The 26,142-nt window shown below is 40.4% G+C and overlaps 1 protein-coding gene across 1 annotated transcript in view; it reads right to left on the bottom strand.

Annotated features, from left to right (window-relative positions):
• lrp1ba (low density lipoprotein receptor-related protein 1Ba) overlaps positions 1-26,142 on the bottom strand; it is a 168,709-nt gene that overhangs the window by 65,228 nt on the left and 77,339 nt on the right. The window contains exons 34-50 of the mRNA XM_030772190.1: positions 24,013-24,153; positions 22,903-23,028; positions 22,235-22,366; positions 21,012-21,146; positions 20,500-20,629; positions 19,109-19,235; positions 18,777-18,928; positions 18,325-18,449; positions 17,471-17,842; positions 13,160-13,349; positions 11,076-11,280; positions 8,302-8,494; positions 3,035-3,160; positions 1,921-2,049; positions 1,498-1,617; positions 757-870; positions 192-341 (exon numbers count right to left, since the gene is read on the bottom strand). Coding sequence (XP_030628050.1) covers positions 192-341; positions 757-870; positions 1,498-1,617; positions 1,921-2,049; positions 3,035-3,160; positions 8,302-8,494; positions 11,076-11,280; positions 13,160-13,349; positions 17,471-17,842; positions 18,325-18,449; positions 18,777-18,928; positions 19,109-19,235; positions 20,500-20,629; positions 21,012-21,146; positions 22,235-22,366; positions 22,903-23,028; positions 24,013-24,153 — 2,667 coding nt within the window. The remainder of the gene's footprint in view (positions 1-191; positions 342-756; positions 871-1,497; positions 1,618-1,920; positions 2,050-3,034; positions 3,161-8,301; positions 8,495-11,075; positions 11,281-13,159; positions 13,350-17,470; positions 17,843-18,324; positions 18,450-18,776; positions 18,929-19,108; positions 19,236-20,499; positions 20,630-21,011; positions 21,147-22,234; positions 22,367-22,902; positions 23,029-24,012; positions 24,154-26,142) is intronic.

The raw sequence follows: 26,142 nt of genomic DNA, 5'->3' as shown, positions 1-26,142 counted from the left end.
GACAGAAACATAATTGTAAATTGTTCGCCCAGCTGTAGGCTGGATGCTGTAGCCTTTCACATTCCACATTCCATGTTCCTTCAGCCAGCTTGTGTCCTTTGCACAGTTTTCTATTCCTAGTATAAAAACTTTGTGCTTAGAAAACAAACAAACAAAACAAACAAACAGCAAAACAATGTGAAGGCATTTACCCTGGCAGTTGGCTTCATCTGCATAATCCCCGCAGTCGTTGGCTCCGTCGCAGATCCAGGACGGATGAACGCACAGAGACGTGGAGTTACAGCTCATGAAGGCTGCCTCTCTCACGCCCAGTCTGTAGTAATCCACACAGTCCGTTTTATCTGGGAGAACACAGGAGCTCCAGCCTGAGTATCAGACATAGCTGTGCACATACTACAAATGCATATCAACAGACACATTCAAAAGCCCACAAGATAAGCACATATATACATACAAAAAGGGGAGCGTGCAATAAAGAGAGAGAGAGAGAGAGAGAGAGAGAGAGTGAGTGAGATGGAACGAGAGAGATGGAAAGAGAGAGAAAGAGAGAGAGAAAAAAATGGTGATGGTGAGAGAATGAGATGGAGAAGGGAAGACAGAGGAGAGCAAGAGAGAGAGAGTGAGAGAGAGAGCATGAGAGAGAGAGAGAGAGAGAGAGAGAGAGAGAGAGAGAGAGAGAGAGAGAGAGAGAGAGAAAGGTCACAGACCCTCAGTGTGAACACACACAGCATGCATGTTCACGCAGGCTTAGCTTACCACAGTTCTTCTCATCGGAAGCGTCTGCGCAGTCAATGATCTGATTACACCAGGACGAGAGAGGAATACATGGCCCATCCTGACAACGCCATTCGGTGGGCGAACATGTTGAATCTGAAACAAAAATAAGGACATCATGACACCTACATCTTCAGCTTTTACTGTTCAGAAGACAAAGAAACTATGAAAATCTGGCATATGCTAGAATCTGATTTTGTCACTGGCTACAGTGTTTGGATACAGCGTTGATAGTTATGTTTTGGTTGTTGTCCAGAAGGTTAGATGAAAAATCAGTTAATGTCTCTAGAAAAGATTGGAGCGCTGTATTTCCCTCCAAGTTCTCAGCTCCCCTTCCCAGAAGAATCCTGGAGATTTTCTCTAATTAGGGCGCCGACTGGTTTGTACTTTTGTATAATAAATGTGTTTCTTCATTAAAGCTTAATGTTGGTCTTTAGTCTTTACGGCTGGGTGAGGACGCATTAAATGGGAATCAGTGAAAAAAAAAAGATTCAAACCAAACTTGGCTTCTTATCGTACAAGAGTGCACTACACAAGCTGCAACAGCTGTTAGTATAAAGGAAAACTGTTTTAGGGTTGTCACAGATTATTTTTCTTTGGGACAGAATCACATTTGATCCTGAGTTGGCTGTTGCAGGAATGACTTACAGGACATTTTATGTGATTTAGACAATGGTACAAAACCTGATGTTAGAAACATGACATCCTATTACATGTACTCACTGTTACAAAAGGCTTCATCCGAACTGTCTCCACAATCATCGACTCCGTCACAAAAACGGCTGTTAGCCACACAGCGCTGGCCGTAGCATGGCTTAAAGCCTTGTCGACAATTTCGGTTATCTGATCATTAAAAAAGAAAGAAAGAAAGAACAAAAGACAGAAAACATCAAAGACAGAAAGAAGGAGCGAAAGAAAGTAAACACTGTAAGGCAGATCCACAGCTGTACACCACATTTATACAACACAGATGTGGAGTGAGTCAATAGCATCAACGCTAGTGTGGAAAGTTTTGGATGTGGCAGAGCTTGGACCGGTTTGATGAGAAATGGATCGGTGTTGTGACCTTGTGAAGGCTGCGATCCAGATGTGAGTGTCCCCCACCAGAACAAACAAGCACTGTGGTGAGGGAAGCCAAATTCTTACCGCAGTATTGCATTTTCTCGTCCGACTTGTCTTTGCAGTGAGCTACGCCGTCGCATGTCAGCTGATAGTTGATACATTCTCCATTGCCACACTCAAACTCCGTATGAATGTTACAAGAAGAGTTTTGAGCTGCAGAAAGAACATAATGTAATTAGGTTTCCAAGCCGGGCTCCCTGATCAGCTGTGTCTGGATCCTGCTGGTGAGAGCTGGTATACATCTTTTCCAGTTCTGTTCCTCTTCTCAACCTCAACAGCACTGCATACATAGATGGGATGCTTACACTTGACTAGTTTAATAATTTAGCAATAATCCAATCAGGAAGTTTAACTTCTAGAGTACTTCAATGTATTAATATAACCTCTTCATATCTCAAGAGGAGCATCTCATGAAACCAAGCCTTAGCTCTGTTCAAGTCAGACAAGATAGAATGAATTCATTTGCTAAGAAAATATGTCTGTATCTAAAACAAGGCAATTCTGATTAAAAGAACAAGCAAACAGTGGGTGGGTTAGACCCTCATACTAAAAACCAGAGGGTTGTTGGTTTGAATCCCAGACAAGACATTTAGGAAATGGGATGCTTAGAAATTAGAACCTTTAACTCCGTGGCACTAACTCCTGTTATCCCTGTAGCTTCTGTGATGGTGCCCTTAAGCCATAAGACATTTAAACTCAAGCTACACAAGGAGAGCAGCATGGTCCCTCTGTTTCCATAGCCCTCAACACAGCATGGAGGATAAATAATGGATTAAAAAATAGAAACAAATTTTCCCATTATGACGACTGGCCAAGCAGATCCCGGACTTAGATTCTTGTCTTATGAGTCGACACAGATTTTTTTAATTCAACTAAAAATTGTTAAATATTTCATGTGAACGTTTCCTGACAATAACACAGAAAAACTAAATGAATTATTGACCTTCAGTGTATGATCTTTAGAGAGAGGACAACTTCTCTGAGCAAAACCGACAAAAAACTTCCAAGATGGTAGTAGTTTTAGGACAACGTGTCAAAGACATCAAAGCATGAAACTTCTAATTTTCTGAATGTCTTGAGTTCAAATGAATGATCAAAATCTTTCGATCCCGATTGGGAGAATGTGAACAGGACTTACATACACATCTGTTATCATCCAGTAAAATCCTCTCTCCTCGACAGCTGCAGTTTACCACACCCTGTGGGGTCAGAAGACAAAGGTCATGGCATCCTCCGTTGCTAACCCTGCAGGGAGATAACTCGCCTGGAAAAGAACAGAAGACAACATTCAACATCCAGAGAGAGACAATCTCTACCCCCTATTAAAAAAACAGAATGCTGAATACCTGTGACTCTTCTTGATTGATCACTAACGTTGTTTTCAGTGTTCAATCAAAATTCTCCTCTGCATAACCTCACTGTTTACTAAAATGTGAAGCTCCACAGTCGCTACTTTGTTAATAGCATAAATTATGCCAGCAACTATGCAATGTAAAAGTAAAGTGGTGTTTGTAAAATAAGACACTCTTCCCATTTAAGATTGTTTGTGAAATTGCAATCTTGAATGGGCAGGGTGTCTAAGGTGTGCAAAATGTAAAAATCTCCAGTGTCATAAACTGCAATATGGTTTTACTGAAGCGGCATCTGGTTACTTAATATACCTCTCTCTCAGAGGATCTGTCCTCATATCTCTATAAACTTAATAGCTTTTGTTACACACACACACACACACACACACATACACACACACACACACACACAGACACACACACACACACAAACGCGCACACACACATACACACACACACTGCATGCCTGCTGACTACAGAGCAGGGAGCTGCACAGGTTTCAAGTATGTGCCAGTTGTGTGGAGTGTAGGAGGCGTGTTCCTCCGCTCCGCGACGGGCGGCACGGTGAACTGTGTTTGGCATGGACGGTGGCATAGAGAGCCGAGCTGTGCCCCGTGTCCACCCCGCACCAGAGTGCCTGCCAAGCATGAGTGGGGAAGGGAGAGAGAATTCCCTTACACAAATGGCGCAGATTCACATCACTGCCCAGGGCCAAACACAATTGCCACGGCAACACAGTGCTGAAGCATTGTGAAGATACGTCTTTCATGTGACTCTTCAGTGTCCGAGTTTAGTTGGTCATTAATTAAAAGGAGGAAAAATACACTTCCTTTAAAGGACACTTTTAGAGGAAGCCTTGTTTTAAAATGATGCATCCATCTAATATTACAATAAAATCCTAAAAACATCCCAAAAAATCTGAATTCTTCCAGCTACCAGCATATTTTCTCAGCTAAATGTGAGAACATACTGAGAGAGAAACACTTTGACTTTTATGACAAAATGAAAATGCCGATTTTAGCAGTTGTTATCTTGTGAGCAGTTATATGTGTGGTGCGCTTACATATGCACATTAATGGTGTGTGTGTGTGTGTGTGTGTGTGTGTGTGCGTGCGTGTGTGTGTTTGTGTGTGTTCGTATTCCAGTTTATACCCCTAAATGAAATGAGCAGCCTGCTACAGGTAGAGCAATGATGGCCACAGAGATTCAACCCCTCTCAAAGAGACCAAATCACACCATGACATACAGAAGTTAGGACGGGAAATTGCTTTTCCAGCAAGCGACTGACCATCAAAAGCAAAGAAAGAGTAGCTGTTATATCAACTTAAAAAGGACCGTTTGTACAGATCAACTGATCTCAGATCAATAAAACCAGAGCCATGATCTATGGCAGCTGCAGCAGTCTTAATCAATTTATTTCTGTAAGGGTAACTATCGAGTGAAAAGCATTAATTAATCCTTTTGCATGAACAAAACACTGATTATTTGACATGAGTCAGAACAGGCTTGGTTTTGTAATGTGATGCAGAATTGAGACCACAGTGGTGCCACACTGTTATCCTAGGAATGCACATTCTGACCAGTTATCTTAACCATTATCAGTTAATAGCAGTCGGCCCAAATCTGCAAAATCAGCAGATGTCATGTCATATCGTATCACTCATAAAATGTTAATGCCGGGCTTTTTTTCCTAAAACACTTGATTACATGTTGTGACACACTAATCATCAAAGAAAATATTAGGCCTAATGAGAGTGAAAGGGGAGAATAATTAAGAAGCTGTTAGTTCCAACCACATACAGCCTATGACTCCAAAAATACCTAGTGTTAGTAGTCTATCATGTGGAAGTGATTATGAAACTATTCTAGCCTAATTACACAACTAAAAGTACCATGTGAACCACCACAGCAAATGTTTTAAGGATGAAACAAATATGTATTTCATACTGTCACCCTTACAGACTCAAACACTGTCTTGCACTTTTATGTTCAGAACTTGAGTAACACGAGTCTTACAGTGGTCACATATCTAAATTACGTGTCACACAAGTAAACTACCGATATAGCTACATGTTTTTCTGGTCCTAATAACTAGTTTAATTATTTAGATTAATCAGTCTGATTTTCTTTATCTGTTATTAAAACACTGAATGACCATTAGTACCTCTTTATGAAAAAGAATAAGCCTCCTGATAAGGACCTCTAACACAGCAGGGCTCCAGTTAGCACCCAGCTAATGAGGAGTTTGCCCCATTCAGTGCTTTCCCCTTAGCATTGAGCAAATGAATTTGTGAAGTCAGTACTAAACATTTAAAAAGATTATTTCAACAACTATCATGAAATGTGACAACGTTCTCCAAAAAACTGAGCAGAATTTTCTTTTATTTTTGATTTGTAATATTTCAAGATGTTTCTATGAACCTACAACTGTTAGAAAATTGCATAAGTGACATAAAAAGGCCTTTCCAAAGAAAATGGGGGAAACAAGAATGTAATTTCTCTGTACAATAGAAACTGACCTTAGAACAAGTGATGCTCCACTCAAGATACTACGTAGAGTTGTGTGGATTATCATAATGGCAATCGGGAAGTCTCTGAATCTTCTCACAACCTTGGGGTACCAATTTGTTGGGGACTGTGTTTTATGATAAATTAACCATTTATAGCCATGGCCACCTGCCTGCCTCTCTTAGAAAGCATTCCCAGATAACCTTGAAAGGGAAGTTAAAAAAAAAAAAAAAAAAAAAAAAAAAACCTCCAAACGGTCCTCAATCAAACTGTGCTGGAACTTCCATTCTTGCAGTATGGCATGATGGCATGCTGAATGGCATTCAGTGCTCAGTCCTCTATCAAAATGCATTGTAGGGGTCGTCATGCCCGTAAACCATATTACCCATAATTCCCTGCTTGACCGCATGGGTAATCTGTACCCATCTTCTCAGGTTTCACTGTAACGGTATTGGATACAGCAATGAAGCAGCTACCATACAGTGATGACGCAATTTTCGCCATAAAACCGCGAAAATTGCAAAAAAATTCCAAATTCTTTCTTCTTTCCAGCTCTGCAATTCTGCAACTCCCTAGCAGCGGCTCTCTCTAGCAGCAGCTCGCTAGCAGCGGGTGTCTCTTTTCTCTGCCGAAGAAAATGACAAAGTAATAACGAAGCGAGACATTTGTACAACCGAAGTTTAATTTACTTTCTCTTGCGCAGTTGCAACTTTAACTTCTACCGGCTAGTTACACTGTAACGCACAGTATTCGACGGAAGAAAAGGCGACCGGATCCCTTTTTATTTCTTTAAACGTCGATTAACTAAACCAAGAACCCTTCAAGATCATCGTACGAGCCACCGAGCCCCGAAGATCTTCAAGTGACAAGGAAAGGAACTTTTCTCTGGACCTGTGCTACGCGCTGTTCACCGGACAACAGGAGACCCACCTCCGATCGCCAAGCAAGAGCGATCCCAAGTAAGGCTGGCATCTGGGCAGTGTTAGTTTTATTTGTGTTTAGAGAAGTGAGGAAAGTGTTTTATTTGAATTCATTCGTGGTTTAAATATCTGCATTGTGATTCACTTTGATTCGGTCTTAGACCGTATGTGTAGCTGTTCTATTGTGCAGTATCCTTATTAGATAGACCGTGCATGCGTTCTCTCTCTTTCATATCTCTAACTCTCTTCGCTGCACCACACACACCTCAACATTGGGATTTCGGGCGTAGCTTAAGGTTGAACTGTGGGTTTAGGGCCTAGTCAAGACTAAATCTTGATCCTTTGTCCCTCTCCCGTGCACGCGCTCTTGCTACCCATCCCCCCTCTTCGTTGGGGCGGAGCAAGAACGCTCACACACGACACTCCTCCACCGCGCCTATTCCTAGCTGTGCGCCTGCGCGCAGTTTCACTCCCTCGCTCCTCCTCCTCTCTCCTGTGCACATGCGCACAGCTTCTCTCTAAAGAACTCCTCCCTCTCTCTTCAGTGCGCAGCTGGGCACACGCCCACATACACGCACGCGCTCTCTCTCTCTCTCTCTCTCTCTCTCTCTCACACACACACACACACACACACACTCACTCATCTCTGGTCTAACACTCATTCAGTCCTACACTGAATACCTGTACATAGACTCATTACCATTTTGTTACCATTTACCCTTTGATCATTCTATTTGCTGCTGATTATTGATTGTACCACATCAGTATCAGTTTGCCAAGTAGTAGTGATTGTGTTAATAAATAGTATCATTGAAATAAACTGTTGTCCTGTCTGTTTCTGCCACAGTATTCATTGAATGCCAACCTCTGCCATCAAAGCACTCCCAATTACCTTCACCAACTTGGTTGTTCATGAGTGTTATGGATTTAGTAGTGTAATTGTAATACATTAGTACTTCAATACTCTCTAAGACTGTAGCACAGTGTTACAGCTAGCTTATCCATTGATCTTGGTTGTTTAATTAATAAAATATTGAACACCCAAATTAATGGTTAATAAATTTTATGAGACTGATTTATTAATCCTATCACACCTACATCTTTTGGTGTCCCTGTGTTAGGACTGCAATTTCACCGACAGCATTTAGATTGAACATGACCCTCAAAACGACTAACATTAGGTACTTTCTTTCAGAATTCTCACTGGTGCTCTACATTACCGTTTCTATGGCAGTTTAGGTGTCAATAGTAACCATGGGAACAAGGGGGCGATGTGACCCTAAGCATGGGAGAGGCAGCTGAAAGAAGCTGAGGGAAAGTTTTACTCTCCATATGTCACTGACAAAAGAGCATCTAATCAGACCAAGATTAAAGCCTCTGTTTCTTGTTTCTTCATTCAGTATGAATACAAGGCAAAGCCTGAGATGCTTTATACAGAGTTTCTTGAATTAGCGGTGTTGGTGATACAATTATCTCTGTATATTACAGCTAAAAAGTGGCAAGTATGTCCGAGTACTTGCAGGTCTGGGCAAAATCTTTACAATATAAAGCAATAACAGTTCTATTCATTCTCTCTCTCTCTCTTTCTCTCTCTCCCTAATAGCTTTATTTGAAACAAAATCTCTTACAGCTGTTGGTGGTGTTAGCAATGGCAACAATTCCCATTGGCTGGTGTGGAATGTCTGATCGAAGCACTTTCACGTCCCCTCCTGTGAACTTATTGGAGCGCATAACTGCCCTCCGCACCCAATCAGACCAGAAGATGAAATCGCCATAAATTGCCAAGCCGAAGAATGTTCCGGGACCTGACTTGACAATGACCTAGAAATGAAAGAACAAGAGAATGAAAAAAATGGTAGTGTGAACATGTACTCAGGTATGGGTAAAGCATTGAGGTCTTAATTTGATTCACTGTAAGAACATTCAACAAAATGGTGTAATGATCATGTAGAAAAACCTAACAAACAGGACAATCCGAGACTAAGCTCTGAGGCATTTTGAAAACACACAAACACAAAAACATTTGACAGTGTACAACTACATATTCTGCCAGTGTCACTGTCAGGTTTTTGTATTATTCACTGTGATTGGTCAATATGTATGATGCATGACAGTAAAAAGCACTGGGACAGCGTAGTGAGGTGCCACTCCATTATCGCAGTGGTTTTAAAGCAGTAACCCAGTTCCCACAGAGTGTAAATGGCATTGTCATTGGAATGCATCAAAGACATTCAGAGGGAACGTTAGCTCTGAGAAACACCTCAGACACCACCCCCCCAAAAAAAAAAAAAAAAAGAGAGCGAGAGAGCCATGCACAAACCATAATGGAAGAAGGACCGTCTGCACGACTACAGAGATGCAGGGGTGATGAGGAGAAGAATGGGTGGATAATGACGAATGAAAAAAAATGGAAAGCTAATAGAAAGACCTAAATGAGTGTTAAAAATCCTTGAATGAAAAAAAAAATATTTCGGAAAATTACATCTTTTTCACACAGATGATCATAGGTTTAATCAGGTGTGAATGAAAGGAAAGATTGGGGTTGTTTATAAACATATCTTTATCTGAACCAATCTAAGCAGATAAGTTGTTAAATACAAAAAACTTATTTTGAGATATTTATACTATGTAAAATGTCAGGTGGTCTGCTCTTACTGATGCATACAGAGAGAAAATGAAATGTCAACCTACTGATAACAATAACAGTAAAATAATAAAGTTATTTGGAAATAAAATCAGTCATTTATGCAAAAGACATTACCCTTATGATCCTGTAGGGCTATTTGTTTTCTTTCTCTCTTTTTTTATTGGGCACGTTTCTAACTCACTCTATGTGGTGTCTACTCCTTAGTGTTCTTCACTACAGACCAGTTTACCTTCCCTGGGGACCACACTCCTGAATGTCAGCTGGTTGTTCATGGCATTAAAACTTCATCTATCTGGAGCAGTGAACTTTAATCTAGTATGACAACATATCAAACACTCCTCTGCTAGCCGACTCCTGTCACCATTACTTCTTCATTTCAGACGCACGTTAGTCCGTGTCTGTTAGTCGGATAAGTTCAGCACAGGGGATTAGGAAGCTGACAGGAGGCAAGGAGCCAAGCAAGGTGTTTTCCCATTTCAGCACTGTCACAGGGTGGGGCATGAGACTAGCAACACCACGGTTTCTTAAGCTAGAAACACCTTCCTGATTAGCTGTAAACCCACAAACATGACACAGATGTCCCACGTGCACCGCATGGTAATCAGATGCTCTTACGGTTGACGTCATATCCCTGTCAGATTAAATGACAAGGTAGCATTCAATCTGGTCTTGGACCCCCCCCCCCCCCATCCCCCATCCCCCAACACAAAACCACACGTTGTCTTCAGGTCTGAGTCCTTGGTGTGGTGGACCTTTCAGTTTCCTTATATAAAGGCAATGAGCATGCTGAGCCGAATCTGGCCCAATTTCAACAAACACAGCAAGACACTGTCGCTAATACACTCTCATGACAAAGCTGCCTGTGGAGTGGTCTGTCTGGAGTGTAATGGTCTTTCTTTCTTTCTTTCTTTCTTTCTTTCTTTCTCTCTTTCTCTCTCTCCCCCTTTGCTCTACGTCTGCCTTATTGACCAATGAGCAGGGCAGCACTACCCATGACAGGACACCAAATGACTTAGTCCCACCCGCTAAACTTCATTTACACCTTTTAATTGGTCAGCTGTTGCGTTATTTAATTGGTTGGCAGGTGGGCTATTTAATTGGTTGCTTGGATGTTGGTCACCAAACTATAGCCACAGAATAGTGTCCAAAGACACTGGAAAGACCATTAAAGTTCCCCATACTCTCTGAAGATGAATATTACACACCCTATTACCCCTGAAACTGACAAAAGTGTCTAGTCTTTTTTACTGCTGTTCTGTGAGGGAATTACATTAATGTTACTCAGACATATTCTCTGAAAATTGGCTGAGTACAGCTCTCCTGGTTAGTTGGCATGAATGGAGGTGTGTGAAAAAAATCAAGTTACCCAAAGTTACCTACTTGGTCTGATATAAAAGTTAAGTTTGCTTGGACCCAAAAGACAACTGTACTCGAAAGCAAGTTGTTTTACAATGTTAGGTTAGCCAGACCTTTTGACAATACCATTTCTCAGACTTGTTAATGGTTATGATTAGGAAATACTGTCTCCAGTGCACACAAAGGAGCTTGTGAAGAATTTCACTTTCATCTGATATTATCTCAAGCATTTTCTCTGGAAAAATTAAGGAAACAAAGTTGTGAGAGCATTAACAAAAACTAATATAAGAACTAATATAATTCTGCCCATGAACAGCCCAATCAATTTAACTCTTAGGCCTAATGCATTAATAGCCTTGGTATTCAATTATAGGAAATACAAAGTCGTGTTCTACTCACATATCTGTGTGAACCATCATAATCACAGCGCTCGATTTTCCCCACACTGCCATCAGAGAAATAAAGCTTCTCGGCTCTGTGGTCAATAGTGAGTCCATTAGGTGTAACAACATCTGTGCTAACAATGACTTGGATGTTATTTCCTGTTAGTGTTGACCTCATGATACTTGGATACTGTTCATTCCAATTAGTCCAGAACATGAGACTGTTGAGGAAAGAAAGAAAAATCCATTAGTATACAAAAGTATAAAACTGTGAAAGAGAAAGTGTAAAGGAGAGATGCATGCACTTATTACAGAGTGTAGAATTCTATAAGAAATCAATTATTTACTATGTTAACTGTAGCTAAGACTGGTTTCTTAGAGGATACTGTTGTGAGAGATATATGGGTGTGAAAATCAAGATGTTATTGGTCAATTTAGCCTCAGTCAATCCAGTTTCAACAGAAAGATGTGAGAATCTCATTTCTCTATTTCTATTCATATAAAAAGACACCGTAATTATCATTGTTTTGAAAAAGAGGCAATAAGTATTAATTTATCAATTATCTTCTTTTTTCTTCCATTACTACTTGCAAAATTAAATGGCTGCAGAACTTATTTATGTAGAGTCAGGATCTTAAACTTAGATGTGATCGCAAAATACTCCAGAAGGCTAAGCGCTCTCTGTCTCTAATGTTCTGGAAGGTTCTCTGCAAAAGCACTGAGTTTAGAGCTAGGACCACCCAAGTGTTGTGTTGCTAACAGCACATTAGGAGTGCGGTTGGGCACGTGTGGATTGTCGATTAACAGTGTCACAGCTAAGCACACTGCTGCTCTTCTTGCACTCTCTCTCTCTCTCTCTCTCTCTCTCTCTCTCTCTCTCTCACTAGGGTGGGTGCTGTGCTGTCCACTTAACGGTCGCAGCGTGCAGACTCTAACAGGATGCCGTGAGATTTTACCAATTGTGTGAGATGGCATGTGGTGAGGACAGAATAGTGAAGGAAATACTGCCTAATTAACAAAATATTTTCTTCATTTTCTCATAAACTGGCTAAAGGTTTTGAAGGTCCTGTGGTTTTGCACGCTATTTCTCACTCTGTCTCTCTCACACTCTCACACTGTCTCTCTCACACTTTGTCTCTCTGTGTCACTCTCTCAACAACCCTACAAAATTTATCATGATCATTTTTTGGGTGAATGATAATATACCAAGACACAAGGTACATGCTCCAAATTAGAAGGTCATTGAAAATAAATACTCATTAAATAAAATAATTGATGACATTGACCAGAAAGCTGCATATCCACTGCGTCAAAGTATGTATCAGAAAAGCAGTGTCATACAAAAACATCCAATTATAAACCACAGAAGAGTAGAGGTTACACGTCAAATACCACTTAATTAGCAGCTTCTAACACAGGAGGCAGGAAAATGATCGACAGAGGTGCTGTAGCACTGGTCAGCATACAGTCCATTTCCATTCGCATAATGACTCATCCACACGAAAGGTCAGTGTACTCTGAGTGCAACTGCTGTGTCTGTTTTGAGAAACGAACTCACTGAAGTGAAACTGACACTCTGTAGGTGCTTCGGTGTCCTAGTACTCAACTGTAATTAGAAGACAGCTCCCATTTACCTAACCTTTGGAAAGACATCCATTATAACACTCCAACACGGGTCACATTAAACAGACTCTTGGAGAAACCGAAAGAAGATGACAAGGGGCCAGTTGGGAACAGATTTAGATAATAATTTCTGTGTGTCATCTCATGATTCTATGAATAAAAATTTTGAAAATAAGTTACCACTGAAAAGCACTGGACTGGATAGAGAAGCTGGTTAACATTTTCAAGCACCTAACATTCCTCTCTCTCTCTCTCTCTCTTACTGTCTCTCTCTCTCTCACAAACACACACAGACCTACACTTTCATTTCACATACTTTTCGTCGGCAACACTCTGTTGAAAGTAATAAGCTGAATTTATATTTGCTTTCATTTTATCCATATATCATTTCAATATGGCACAGATAAAAGGGGAAAAGAAAAACAAGGTGAAAAGTCCAATGAATTAATAAAAAGCAAAGGAAAAAACAGTCCTTACTTTTGGCACTCATCTAGGGCAAGTACATGCGGATGGTCCTCCTCAGACATGGTTACCACGGCGTCTCGGGTAAAGGCGGAGCGACGTGATTGGTCCAGAGTGTGTCTGGTGATGGTGGAGGTGGTAGAACTGGTCCAGTAAAGGGTGTCCCAGGCTCTGTGGTATGCCAAACCTTCAACTGATCCCACATCTACAAGAGGGAGGACAAAACAAGAGTCTAACTCAGAATATAAAACACTAGGGCCATTAAAACACATCTTAACGTGGGAATAAACCTGTGTAATTAGGTTTATTTTAAATATCACAAACAGTGTCACAGCTATGTTATGTCACTCTTGCCACCGCACTGTGCATATTTATTGCAATGCCAAGAATTTTTAAAAACTTGAGCTTTTCGCCAACAAAATGACTAACGTGACAGGCTGTCGATACGGGTAACACTAAAAGTCAAGCTTTCCTTAGGACAGCCAGACTTAGAAACATTCAATATCCAGTCGAACTGTCTGCCAAAATGAATACAACTATTATCACACCATACTCATTTCAGCTCAAACTCACTCCTCTCTCTCTCGCTCTCTCTCTCTGTCTGTCTGTCTGCCCCTATCACCATGATGTGTCTAGTACATTCTATCTGATGTAAATAAGGAAATAAAAAAGTACTGACTCACATTATATAGTCGGATCCTTTTTATGCAAACAGATCTCAGTGAGTTCATCTGGTTATAATATAATTCAATAGTTTCTAACTGGATTTTGTGTTATTAGAGAATGCTAATTGTTATTTGTCATGTTATATGACAGAGTGAAGGTAATAAAAAAAGAACTTTTCATAGAAAAGACTATAACAGTAACAACCAAAATGCCTCTTTCCCACAACTTGACAAGTTGTACAATTAACAGAGTTTGGCTAGAATATCACAAGCTCTGACAGCTAACAGAAAAATCAAACTCAGCTTTAAAATTAACTGCTCCTTTCGGGAAAAGTGTTATGATTCATGTTCTCAAACCCTCTTCTTCAGCCACACCAAGGAGATTAAAAAAAAACGTTTTAGAAAATATATATTTCATAATAATCCCTTAAACTAGTGAAATATACCATAGCCTGTATTGCATGTCCAGTGCATTTGCTTTTGAAGTACATACATTTGAAGAATCATGGACTGGAGAATTAATAAAGCCTGTCACTACAATTTAGGCATTGATCCCAAAGGCTAGAGTTTGTCAGATTTTTTTAACCACAAGCACGTTACTGGACAGCAAGACCATCCATCTGTCTCGCCCTCTCTTTCCTCTTTTCTTTTGCCCTTACTTGCTCCCCATAGCACCATCCCTGTTCAGAGTTAGAAACACCCCCCCACACACACACCATCTCATTATTTTAGCCTAATCAGCACAAAGATTACTCTTGAATGAATCCATAAATATATGATCTGTTGAAACCCAGATACAGTGCATGGCTAAGGTACATCTTACATATGGTTTCTCTCCCGTAACAACAGTGGAAGACAGAGAACACCCATCCCACACTGAACTATTATTACATTATTTATTGTAAACAGGGCTTCTGGAAGGAACCTAGACTGGATTTTAGTTATTTACTTATTTATCTATTGTGGTTTGACTGCATGAGAGCATTGACGTTTAGGGAGAACAAAATCTTGTTCTCCACAGAAGACTGGATGTATCTGATTCTAAAAGATGTTTGGCTGTATTTGGTTTTAACTGTGTTACTTTGATGATGACCGGCCCAGAGGCCTCAGCTGCGATGACAGTGGGAAAAGCAGAAGAGGTTAAACAGTGCTGGAAATGCAGGGCAGATCAGAAAGTTTGCTAACTTTAATGCAGCGTTAATGAACGGTGATGAGGGAATGGGACTGCGAGACAAGGGGTGATGGAGAAGACACAGGGCACAGGAAACATTTCCTGTCTGATTTACAGTGGAGGTGCCATTGGATCAGTGACGGTGTGCCATCCATCAGCTTTTAGTGCTGTTAACGAAGATGGATTTCCCCCTGAGGGTACCAACCATTGTCAATATTCTCTCTCTCTCTCTCTCTCTCTCTCTCTCTCTCTCTCTCTCTCTCTCTGGTTACTCACTCACCCACCAAAGACTTTTTCTCTCTGTCTTTCTCTCTCTCACTTTTGTCATTCACTCAGTCTTTCACCTACTCCTACTTCCTAACCACCCCCCTGACCCTTTATCTGTCTTTCTTTTATTCACACACTCATTGACTCGCTCTTTCTTCATCACCAGCTATCATTCTTCCCCCACCAGTCTCTCTTTTCTCCATCTCTTTCCCTGCTCATTGTCATGCATTCATCTGTTAAAGCATTCATTCATTCATTCATTCATTCATTCATTCATTCATCCCTCTGTTTCTCCTTGCAACCTCCCGCACCGTACATTGTCTGCAGTACGACACTAACTTTATAAAACAAAGAACATCTGAGGCAGTTGAACTGTGTCAGAGTGTCGGCTCTGATGAAAGCAAACATGAAAGGGGAGAGAGATTAGAAGCAAGATGGCTCTTTCTGATGGACAGACAGTGAATCTTGGTAGCTGGAAGCTTTGAAAATGCAGACGCTGCTATTTTCAGAAAAAAACAAAAAAAAAAAAAAACAAGGACAATTACTCGACAATTTTGACTGGTCTCATCTGTTGTGGTCTGAGAGACAGAATCACTGGGGCAATCGATGAATCGCATGCAACAAACATTTCTGAAGAGACATGAAGGATTCCCACTGTCTTAACTGAATCCAACACCGTTGGCACAACCATTGGGTAGTCATTAAAGTCTTTCAACTGCTGTTTGAGAGGAAAAAAGTACAAATCTCAAACTTTCCTAATAGCATTCACTCACACACACTGATGTATGTGTTGTGTGTTTTTTCGCTTTGATTTTGCTTGCACTTCTGTTTCACACATAAAACCAGTCAATTCAGTCTGCTGGCTCAAATGAATTTATCACCTGGACTTGGTCGTAACTTATAAAACCAAACAGAGAGAAATCTCTCTCTCTCTCTCTCTCTCTCTCTCAAAAAAAAAAAAACATAACTGGCATGCTTCAAAAATCACAAGTATTTGTGAGATTTTGTGGGGTTGTGACTATAAAAGTAATTTTTAATCTGTCAGTAGCTTTTTAGCACAATGACTCACATTAGCCAGTAGGCAAGCTAATCTGATTTTCCTAAGAACTGTCATTTAAACTGATATCTAGTGAAGTTTGATGCTATTAAAGTTTATCTCTAGGCCAAAGCATAAAGAAAATGTCACTTTTTTCAAAACATTAGCAACTTTTGCTTCCAATTTTGTACAAAACTGCAAACGTCTTTCCTTCCACAGCAGCAAAGTCAAAGTAAAATATTCCATACAATTCCATAAACATGTATCTGATCTTCATAACGCAAACAGAGGCGCCGCAACAATAACTGGACCAAAAACAGTGTAGTTGGGTCATGTCCTTTTTGACAGGCGTAATCTCATCTGATGGATATTCTCGATTATTTTCATGGGGTTTGACATTACGATGGAGCCCTGTCTGAAACACAGGTTAATAACCTATTGATTACACAAGACATGAGCTAACTTTGTTTCAGGGATCAATTAAAACATGTCTAAGCCTTTCAATCACCATTTGTACAGCAGGCTCACGCAGCTTCTCTCTGGTTCAGCATCAGTCCTCTGAGGCTTCACATGCACAGCAAAGCTTTCTCATATTAGAGAGGCAAGTATACTGAGCATTAAAAAAAAGACATCTGTAAGATTTCACTCATTCAGTTATTTTATGGAAAAATGGACAATGACACCACGACATGGATTGGATATCTTTACTACACAAAACTAAACAAACTGAACAGTAGGTTACTTCCCTCACAAAATAAGCAATAAGCACAAACAGAGCAAGGGGTGGTGTGATAAAAGCCACAACACGACAAAACAAACACAAGAATACAGACAGTCAAAACAACAGGACACAAATATTCTCAGTATGCCAGTTCAGGGCAAAAACACATATGTTATGGAGAGATGCTCTTGTGCTGTTCTCGGCAGCTTGGAAGTATGTGCATATTCCTGTGTCCTTTTGTTTTGACTGTATTCATGTTCTTGTGTTTAGACAATCAATGTCAGCTTTAGCAACACCAGAACAAAAGAACCACAAAAAAAAAAACTAAAAAATTCTCAGAAATTATAATCACAACGAACAGAACAGCAAACTGACAAAGACCTAAAAATACATTTTAGCATTACCATCCTCTTTCAGTGAACTTACTCAGTTTGTACTCTTGTATTAAAAAATTGAAATCACTCACTCTCAGCTATGATGTGTCGTCCTGTCCAGTCATCATTGATCATTTGTATATTCCCAAAGTGAACGTCACTGAAGAAGATCCGATTGGCGCCGACGGTCCCTTGGCGATGGTCGAAGGCCAGAGCGATGATGTTCTTGAAGTAAGCCGGGTTCTCGTACGGTTTGATGGGCGAGTTGAGATTCTTCTCGTCAGAGAGATGAATACTCCTGAGGACGGTTCGCTCTGAGTAAAGCAGGTACCCATTATACCGGTGGCACCTCAGCCCATCCTCAGCCAGGTATCCGTGGGCACAGGCGCAAGTCTTCCTCCCGCCACCTAGATAAAAACACAACTGCTGGCATCCTCCGTTGTTCCTGCCACAGGGATTTGTACCTATGGAAGAGTTGAGGTGGGAAATCAGTCCGTTAATGGTTTACCCATTATTTATTAAGTTTAATCTCCTCATATTCTTATCAGATCACAGCATACATAATGTCACTACATTGTACCTCTCTGTGAGGTCTGCAGACTGTCCAGGGGGTTCTTTACATGTTTACTTGTGATATCAGACAAGTTAGAAATGTATTCAAAATCTAAGTGACTTTTTCTCTTGTCATTTTATTTTTCAGAGCAGAGAGAAATAAGGTTTTTAAGTTTGAAAGGAGGAAGAGCTCAAACAATAAAGTCATCTTCTGGGGATTTTTAAAAATATTTTTTGTAAACATTTTGGACAATTTGTACTTTTAAAGTGAGTTCACTGCATCGTATGACTATCTGCAGCTACTTTAAAACCTCCTGTGAGAGTGTGATTGTGTTTATAGAAGCAGCAGTTTAGTGACAGAGGAATAAACGAAGCCATTAAGTGAAACCTCAACCTTTCTCCCGCACTCTGTTAAAGACCTTCACGTCTTTCAGGTTGACCCCGAGCCCACTCCTGACCATCTCCGTTTCCATGGCATCGTTCTTCAGCGCCCTCCGGATGGAGCCATTGGCGTGAGCCCTGTTGTATCCCAGCAAGACGAGAACAGTGAGAGGAAGAAATTTGACGTAGGCTAATCAATGGCCCTCAACTAATTAAAATCAAAGAACTCATTAAAATACAGTAGACAGCTGGTCCGACAGAAGGTGAAGAAACCCACCCTTGCAATGACATTGAGCCTTGTGTAATTTACATTAGAACTGTGTCTTTTCTCAGTGAATGACAAAGTACTCTCTCTCCCTCACTGTGACCTTGTGAGGAGGTGGCTAATCCTACCAGGGTAAAGCAGCTGGCTTCAGCAAGCACCCTTTTTCTGGAGCCTGTAACATTTATGGAAAAATAAATTACCTGTCAGACCAGTAGAGGTAAGCCCCGAAGACCGCCACTGAAAACAGATCCGCGTGGCTCGCTGACACGACAATCTCCCGCTCTTTGCCGCTCTCAAGGTTGATCCGCTCGATTTTGTCAGTGCGAGCATCGCACCAATATAATTTGTTTTCCTGGAATACGATATGAAAACAAACCTCATCCAGGAGTTCTTATCAGAACATTGGATTAACTTTAAAAAAAAAACAAAAAAACTTATATACAGAGGGTGGGGGTTTAGGAACCCCCGAAGTTTGAGCTGAGATCAGATGACCCACAGACTGCTGTGTGAGCAGTTTTAAAGCAGAACTCACCTCATAGTCTACAGAGAGTCCATTTGGCCAAGTTATTTCAGAGTTGACGAGTACGGTCCAGTCAGAGCCATCCATGCAGGCCCGACTAATCCTGGGGTTCTGGCCCCATTCTGTCCACAACATGAACCTGTATAGGAGACAAAAGTTCAGTACAGGGTGACAAAAAAAAAAAAAAAGGTATGATATGAAATGCTGATATTTTCACCTCACCACAATGGTAACCTGTTATACTGTGCTTAGCCTAAAGGCATTGAAGCAGTCATAAACTGTATGACACTTGTCTTTGTATTCTCATATTACATTGCATGGATGTGTCTTTATGAAACAGACCTTTAATATTCTGTGGCTGAATGGGAACAGAGGATTTTTGAAAAACTATCTGTATGATTTTAAAACACAGAGGATCGTCCTCTGACATCGCTCTTACATTTACCAAATTGAAGGGCTTTCAGTTTGATAAATTAAGATTTCTAAGTGTAAGAATGCAGGATGTGACACAATCGAAAAGGAATTACAAATTATACTCCTCTCTCCAGTCTTTGAAAGAGCTAAAATAAGAGGGATAATTCATTCTCTTAATTTGACAAGGGAATATTGATCTATGCCTGGCAATAAAAAAAGGAGAAAAGATTGAGACAGCAAAGCAATTTCAATTTCACCACTGTAGAGATAACGAATAATATCCCTCCTTAATTTAGAAATACTGATTCATTCCTGGACACATAGTTAACATGGCCATCCAGCTCAGTACATTAAAATATGTATACAATGACAATATGATAAGACCAGACAATATAGGGGCAATGCGTAATGTTGCTATATGGACTTGTGAGTCTTCAGCTAAAGAAGAATGGCTTCTTTTTTTTTTTAAGCAGTGTTCGGATGATCCCAGTGCCTTTGTACCTGCTCTGAGAAACTGTTATTTGTTTAAAATAAGTTGTCATTATGTTGGAGATGAAGTCACCATACTCAAGTACTCAGCAATTACACACAGTTCTTATTGTGTGTGGGCTGATTCTATAGCCTGTCTTCTTAATGTGGGGGCTTAGCCTGGGATTTGTGAGGGTTTTTTTTTTTTTTTTTTTTACATAATCCTGTCTGCCGTTTATCTGAAGTCAAGAAACCTTAAAAAAAAAAAAAAAAACGTCATCTAAGGGACTTGCTTTTCCCTAAAACACATTCACTTTCCATTTGAAACAGTCTTTGGAGATTTTAATTCAAAGGAAAACCCTGGGAGTCAGGGGACTAGAAGATGAGAGAGCTTTCATCCATTTTTAGTGTCTGTGTACCACGCCATCCTAAGACACTCTAAGCAAGCCTGAAAGGCGTCGGTAAATAATGAATCAAGAGTGCCGTTTTAAGGGTCGATACAAATAAAACATGGTACACACCCTCGAACTGGATGCAGTGCGATAGACCTGGGTTGGTCAAGTCCCTCTGAAACCACCACAGCGCGGTAGGCACCGTTAAGCCGCGCCACCTCAATCAAGTTAAAGCCATGATCCGTCCAGTAAATGTTACCTATGGGTGAAAAGCAACAAAGAACCTGGACCACCAGAGAAACAGTAAATGCAACAACATCTAAAATATTTCCAAAACAGATGCTTCCCTTGAGACCAGGCTGTGCACAGTGTAAATAAGACAATAAGTCATGAAGCACTGCAAGCTGAGTTCTTGATTGTGTTCTACAAAGGATTCTCAGTGATCTGGTACCAACTAGAGAAAAGACGAGATTCTTTCTTTTTCTTAATCCAATGAAGGTTACAACATGTTGCTGTACATTACAAGACATCATAGCTATGAATGCTTATAACAAGCAATAATGTAATGCAACGGGAAGCTTTCGGTTAAGCCTGCTGAAGACAGACAAAATGACCGAGATGAAAACGTGCAAGTAATGTACCAGCAATCCAGTCCACAGCTATTCCCTCCACTCGACCAATTCCACTGGTGATAATGTCCTCTCTCCATGTCTGATCACGGCTAGCACGGGAGATTCTGTTTGTGCCCATGTCTGTCCAGTACACCGTATCATTTCCTACAGAAACAATATGAAGACAATGTTATTCCACACACCAAACACCCTTTTCAGTTAATACACCACTTGTTATAGCATTGTAACATAATTATAGAGGTGTAATAAGTCACCAAACAATTACAACTAAGTAAAATCAATCAAAGAGCCCTACACAGAAAAAAGAAAGAGAGACAGACTTCAGGTTCCTGTGAGGTATTTAATAATAAACTTTGGCAAAGATGGAGTGAGAGAGAGAGAGAGAGAGAGAGAGAGAGAGAGAAATGTGATCATGAATGGATTCTCCAGCACTCTCCTTTCAATGCCATGCATCATTCAGCCATTATGTAGAGTTTCATGCTTTGCCCCCTCTTTGGTAACCATTCAGTGTCATTCCTTTGACAAAGGCCTACACTTTCCAGGCCTTGCTCACCATATAATTGGAGAGAATGCAACAAACCCAACTTGTGCGCCTTGCTTATCTGGTGATAAGGGTCATCAGACAGAAAAATTTCTGGTCATATTCCAGGTTGTGTCTGATGTCTGGAACAGACCCTAGCTGCCTCACCAATACGCAGTGCATTTCTCACACATTACCACATAATCTGACACATCGTAACTCTCCGTGCATCCCTGATGTTCTCAATGTATCTCCAGGAAAGTCACGTTAAACTGTCCCCATTTCTAAGCCCTGTGATTTTTGAGTCATTGCCTCTTTGTCTTATTTTGTGAAACACATGTAAATGCACTTCAAAATAACAGTTATTTTCAGTATATCAAGGATCTGCACATTTCTTCTGATTGCATACAACACAACGAATACTTTGCCAGAGATAATTTCATATTTGAGTTATTTCAAGATTTTTCACTCACTTAAAAACAATTACATGCTTTTGATTTCGCAATGCAGAAACACAGCTCCGACAAAAAGTCAGTGTTTCTTCTCATTGTTTCTAAGTGATTTCTCATGAGCAAAACTCAAAAAAAAAAAAGAAAAAAAAATTCAAAAATGAAAAAAGGAAAGAAAAAATCCTAACGATTTTCTGTCTTGTTTTGTTTTTTAATAGCATTACTATATTTGAAGGATGTCATATTACACCCGAGAGCCCTACCAGCATGGAAGTCCACACCCACAGCCAGCACTGTGCCCATCACGGGCATTATGGCATCCGAGACTTCGTTCGGCTCCAAAGACACTCCTCTGATTCCTTCATGCACTGAATACATTAGGAATGATGCCACACCTTCACAAACAAGCAAATGAACAAAGATATAAACACCGCATTTTTTTCTCAGCTGTCTCAACATTATATTAATCCAGAAAATGGAGACAATCACTTTACAAAATGCACAGCACAAATGAAATGACTCTAATTTGGATTATTGCTGTAGTGATTTTGTAAAAACGCATTAGGCAAATTAGTTTGAACTGATTTGCATTGTTAGTGCAGTGGTTGTTCCCTCTCAACTGGAAGAGAAAGTTTGTGTGGTTTTTGTGTGTGTGTGTGTGTGTGTGTGTGTGTGTGTGTGTTATAGTAGTGGAATGTCCCTGCATGCTGGAAAAAGGGGCGTGTGCATGTGTCTATGAAACTGTATTGGAATTTCCTTGTCTCCTGGAAGAGAAAGCTTGCACACACACACACGCACACACACACACACACACACACACTCACACAGAGCTTGTGTGTATTTTAACTGTGGTGGAACTTCCCTGTCCCCTGGAAAAGAAAGTGCATGCATGTGCGCTCGTGTGTGTGTAACTGAGGTCAGCCTCCTTTACCTTCACATGTCAGTCGGTCCACGCGGAGACTGTAACCCACAGTGCAGGAGCAGGTGCGTGTGCTCTCTGAGGTCGGGAAGCAGAGCTGAGAGCATCCTCCGTTACCAACCTGACAAGGGTTCTGACCTGAGGGAAGAAACGTGAATTTTGTTTTAGCCAACATACAGTAGTTTTGACATCCATCAAACTGCCATACTGTGGTTTAGAAATAAATAAATAAATAAAGGGGGAAAAAGACATTCTGTGGTCAGTCTAGTTTAGCCCGAACATCATGAACAGATGTACTGGGGAAACGCCAACTTTTTTTTTTTTCCCCAAATCACGTTCAGTAGTGAAACTTACATATAAGACACACACACACACACACACACACACATGCACACACAGAAAAAAGCTAGCAGACAGTGCTGTGTCTTTGCTCCCTGGCCTCCCGTCAGACACTGCCCAGTTAGCTCATTTGAGGAGCAGTAATGAGAGAGTGTCTCACTCCCATGAGGCCGGTGTCAGAGAGATGAATGGACTGGCTAATTGGTCTGAAGAACTTTGAGAGGCTCGTAGAAAGATTTACCTTAAAGAGTCCTTAATTGCCATATTTTGTACTAATGGAGCGTTTAGGAGATCCTCTGTAATATCACTAATGGAGCTGTCATTATTATGGATGTTCCTGTCAATGGCTCACATTGAGGAAAGATCCTGTCTGGTATTTAACCTTACACTGTGGCCTTCTCAAATCACTGTCTGACTGGTACTCTCCGACGAATTTACCTCTTAGATGGGAGTGCATCTTAATCGATCCCTGGATGCAAGTTTGGGGAGAAAATGTTTATACTTGATACTTCAAGGCTTTGAGCGTTTTCTGAAGGTGTGAAAGGTTAACATATTTTTTGAGCATATTTCTACTCATGTAAAGCACTCGTGTCTAGTGTATTTTTCATTTATGTATTCCAATAAAACAAGTATTTTTAATACTGCACTTATGAATAAGAGAGAAGCTAACTATCATCTTAAAGGAATTTCTTGACAGTTACCCAAACAGTACACATTTCAAAATGTGTGACTCTCATTTGGAAGTTACATGTCATTGCTTAAGACAGAGCACTCTTTAACTACCTCTTTGACGATCTTTGTCGTAAACCTTCATGTGGACCACTCCTGTGGTCTTGTTCCGTAAAACCACCAAGTTTTTCCCATCCTTCTTGTTCACTATCCCCAACTGAGCCAACACATCATCTGCCCACCACAACTTTCCACCTAGAGGGAAAAAAAAATAGATTAAATATTTACACATAACTTCATTAGAGATTAATTTTGTGGTTGATTGTTGCCTACTGCCAAACATGAAACTGTTGTGAGAGAAATTACATTGCCAAGAGTTATATCAGAACATTTTCTAGAGTGTCCATGGTTATTTATAACTGCTGCGAATGACATTTTGTAATAAAATAGAAAAGTATTCAACTTGATAAATCCTCTCTGCAGTGACTTGCTAATGCATGAAGCAGGCATAAATTCGTACATATCAGGTAAAAGAAATAGCCAACTCATGTCAGTGATTCAATTAAAATGCTTAGGATATTGCAGCACCAAGACAAACTTCTAAATCTGGTTCAAAAGAGGGGAAAAAACATAAACAATTGAATTATTTTAAAAAAAATTAATTATTGTAGCAGACATATCCAAACATTTCACACAAGTCAAATTTAGGACTAACTGAGCCACTGTATTTTTAAGACAAAGCATTGCCAAACTTCTCAATAACCTTCAACAACCTCTTATGGCCTAAACAACCTACCATCAAGCTTCTCTAAAAATGTCAGATATAGATATAATATTCAATGCGCCGCCTATCTTGACATCTAAAGTTTGGAAAGACTTCAGGTTTTTTTTTATGAGGGAAAGGTAGGACAACCTGATAAAAGCACTGAAATATGCAAAAGTTGTGGAACCAGCGTTTCACATTTGGGTAATACCACCAACCTTGTGACACATTTATGATGACAGCAGGCGCTGGCAGTAGAAAATGCAGCAGCCTCCCAGGGTTTCCCATTAGAGAGTGTGGAGACAGTTTGCTTGGCCACCACTACACCACACAATACAGAGATGAACAGATTCCATATTGACTGTTTTCTTTCTTTTTTTCTCCACGCTAGCTGATGTTCCTAAATTATGAATAATGATTAGATGCATCTGTGGACGGATGTGTCGTGGACCATGTATCTACATACACATTGACTTGGTCTGAGGGGGACAAATTTGTACTGCTGTTGTACACAATTGATTTGAAGAGAGGCCAGAGAGCTTGAGATATATCATTGTTTGCAGGGTGTACATACATACCCAGGGGACAGACAGAACAGATAGAGCATTCCTCAAATCCAAGAATGGCGACTCCCATTGGGGAATAAAGGAAATAGAGGTATGCTGAACATCCCCCTCATTCAACTATCCCTCCATCCTACTAAATTAGCTCTTTTCTTCTCTTCCTCTCATCCCATGACAGATGAGCTGTGTGTGTCAGACTCAGCCATCCCCAGCGGGAGAGGGAAATACCACATAATCTCGGCTGTCGTGGTCCCTGAGGACAGACCAGTGTGGCCTTACAGGAGTGGAGAGAGAGAGAGTTTCTCTGCCAGGCTTAAGTGGCCTACAGAAGGCTAATGCCACATCATTCTTGACTCTGATCCTGGACTACACCTCTGTGACTCAAACTGCTGTTTAAAAAAAACCAAAACAAAATAAAAGAGGCAGAATTTGGGGAAAGGCAATCTCAAATGATAGAATTTGTTAAACCAGCCAACCAACCAAATACATAAATAAGCACACCTTAAACAGCATGTCAAATGTGAATTAATCTGAGGTAATCCATGCAGACATCCAAGAAGTATGTATTTTTTTTCCAGTATACTAACAAGATGAAAAACAAGAATTAAATGGAAATAGAAGTCTATGCATCAATAATTAATAGCCTCTTCTGCTTGTTCTGCCACCCCGGGGACTGACGGGCAAGAATCGAGGTTAATTAGCTATTAATATTAAACAAATGAGTATAACAATCAAAGCGTAAAGAGACAAGAGAGAGTGGAGGAAAAAAAAATGAGATTGATTGATTCAGTTAATGCATGTTGGTCTGAGAAACTTTGCTGTTTAAGTAAGCACCCGAGGAAGCAACATGATGCATCCAACACTTGCTAATTAAAAAACGTCTAATTGCAATCAGTATTAGGTGCCTGGTCACAGGAA

This window comes from Chanos chanos, chromosome 4, assembly GCF_902362185.1.
Source record: "Chanos chanos chromosome 4, fChaCha1.1, whole genome shotgun sequence".
Classification (NCBI taxonomy): Eukaryota; Metazoa; Chordata; class Actinopteri; order Gonorynchiformes; family Chanidae; genus Chanos; species Chanos chanos.
This window is presented reverse-complemented; position numbering and strand designations above follow the sequence as displayed.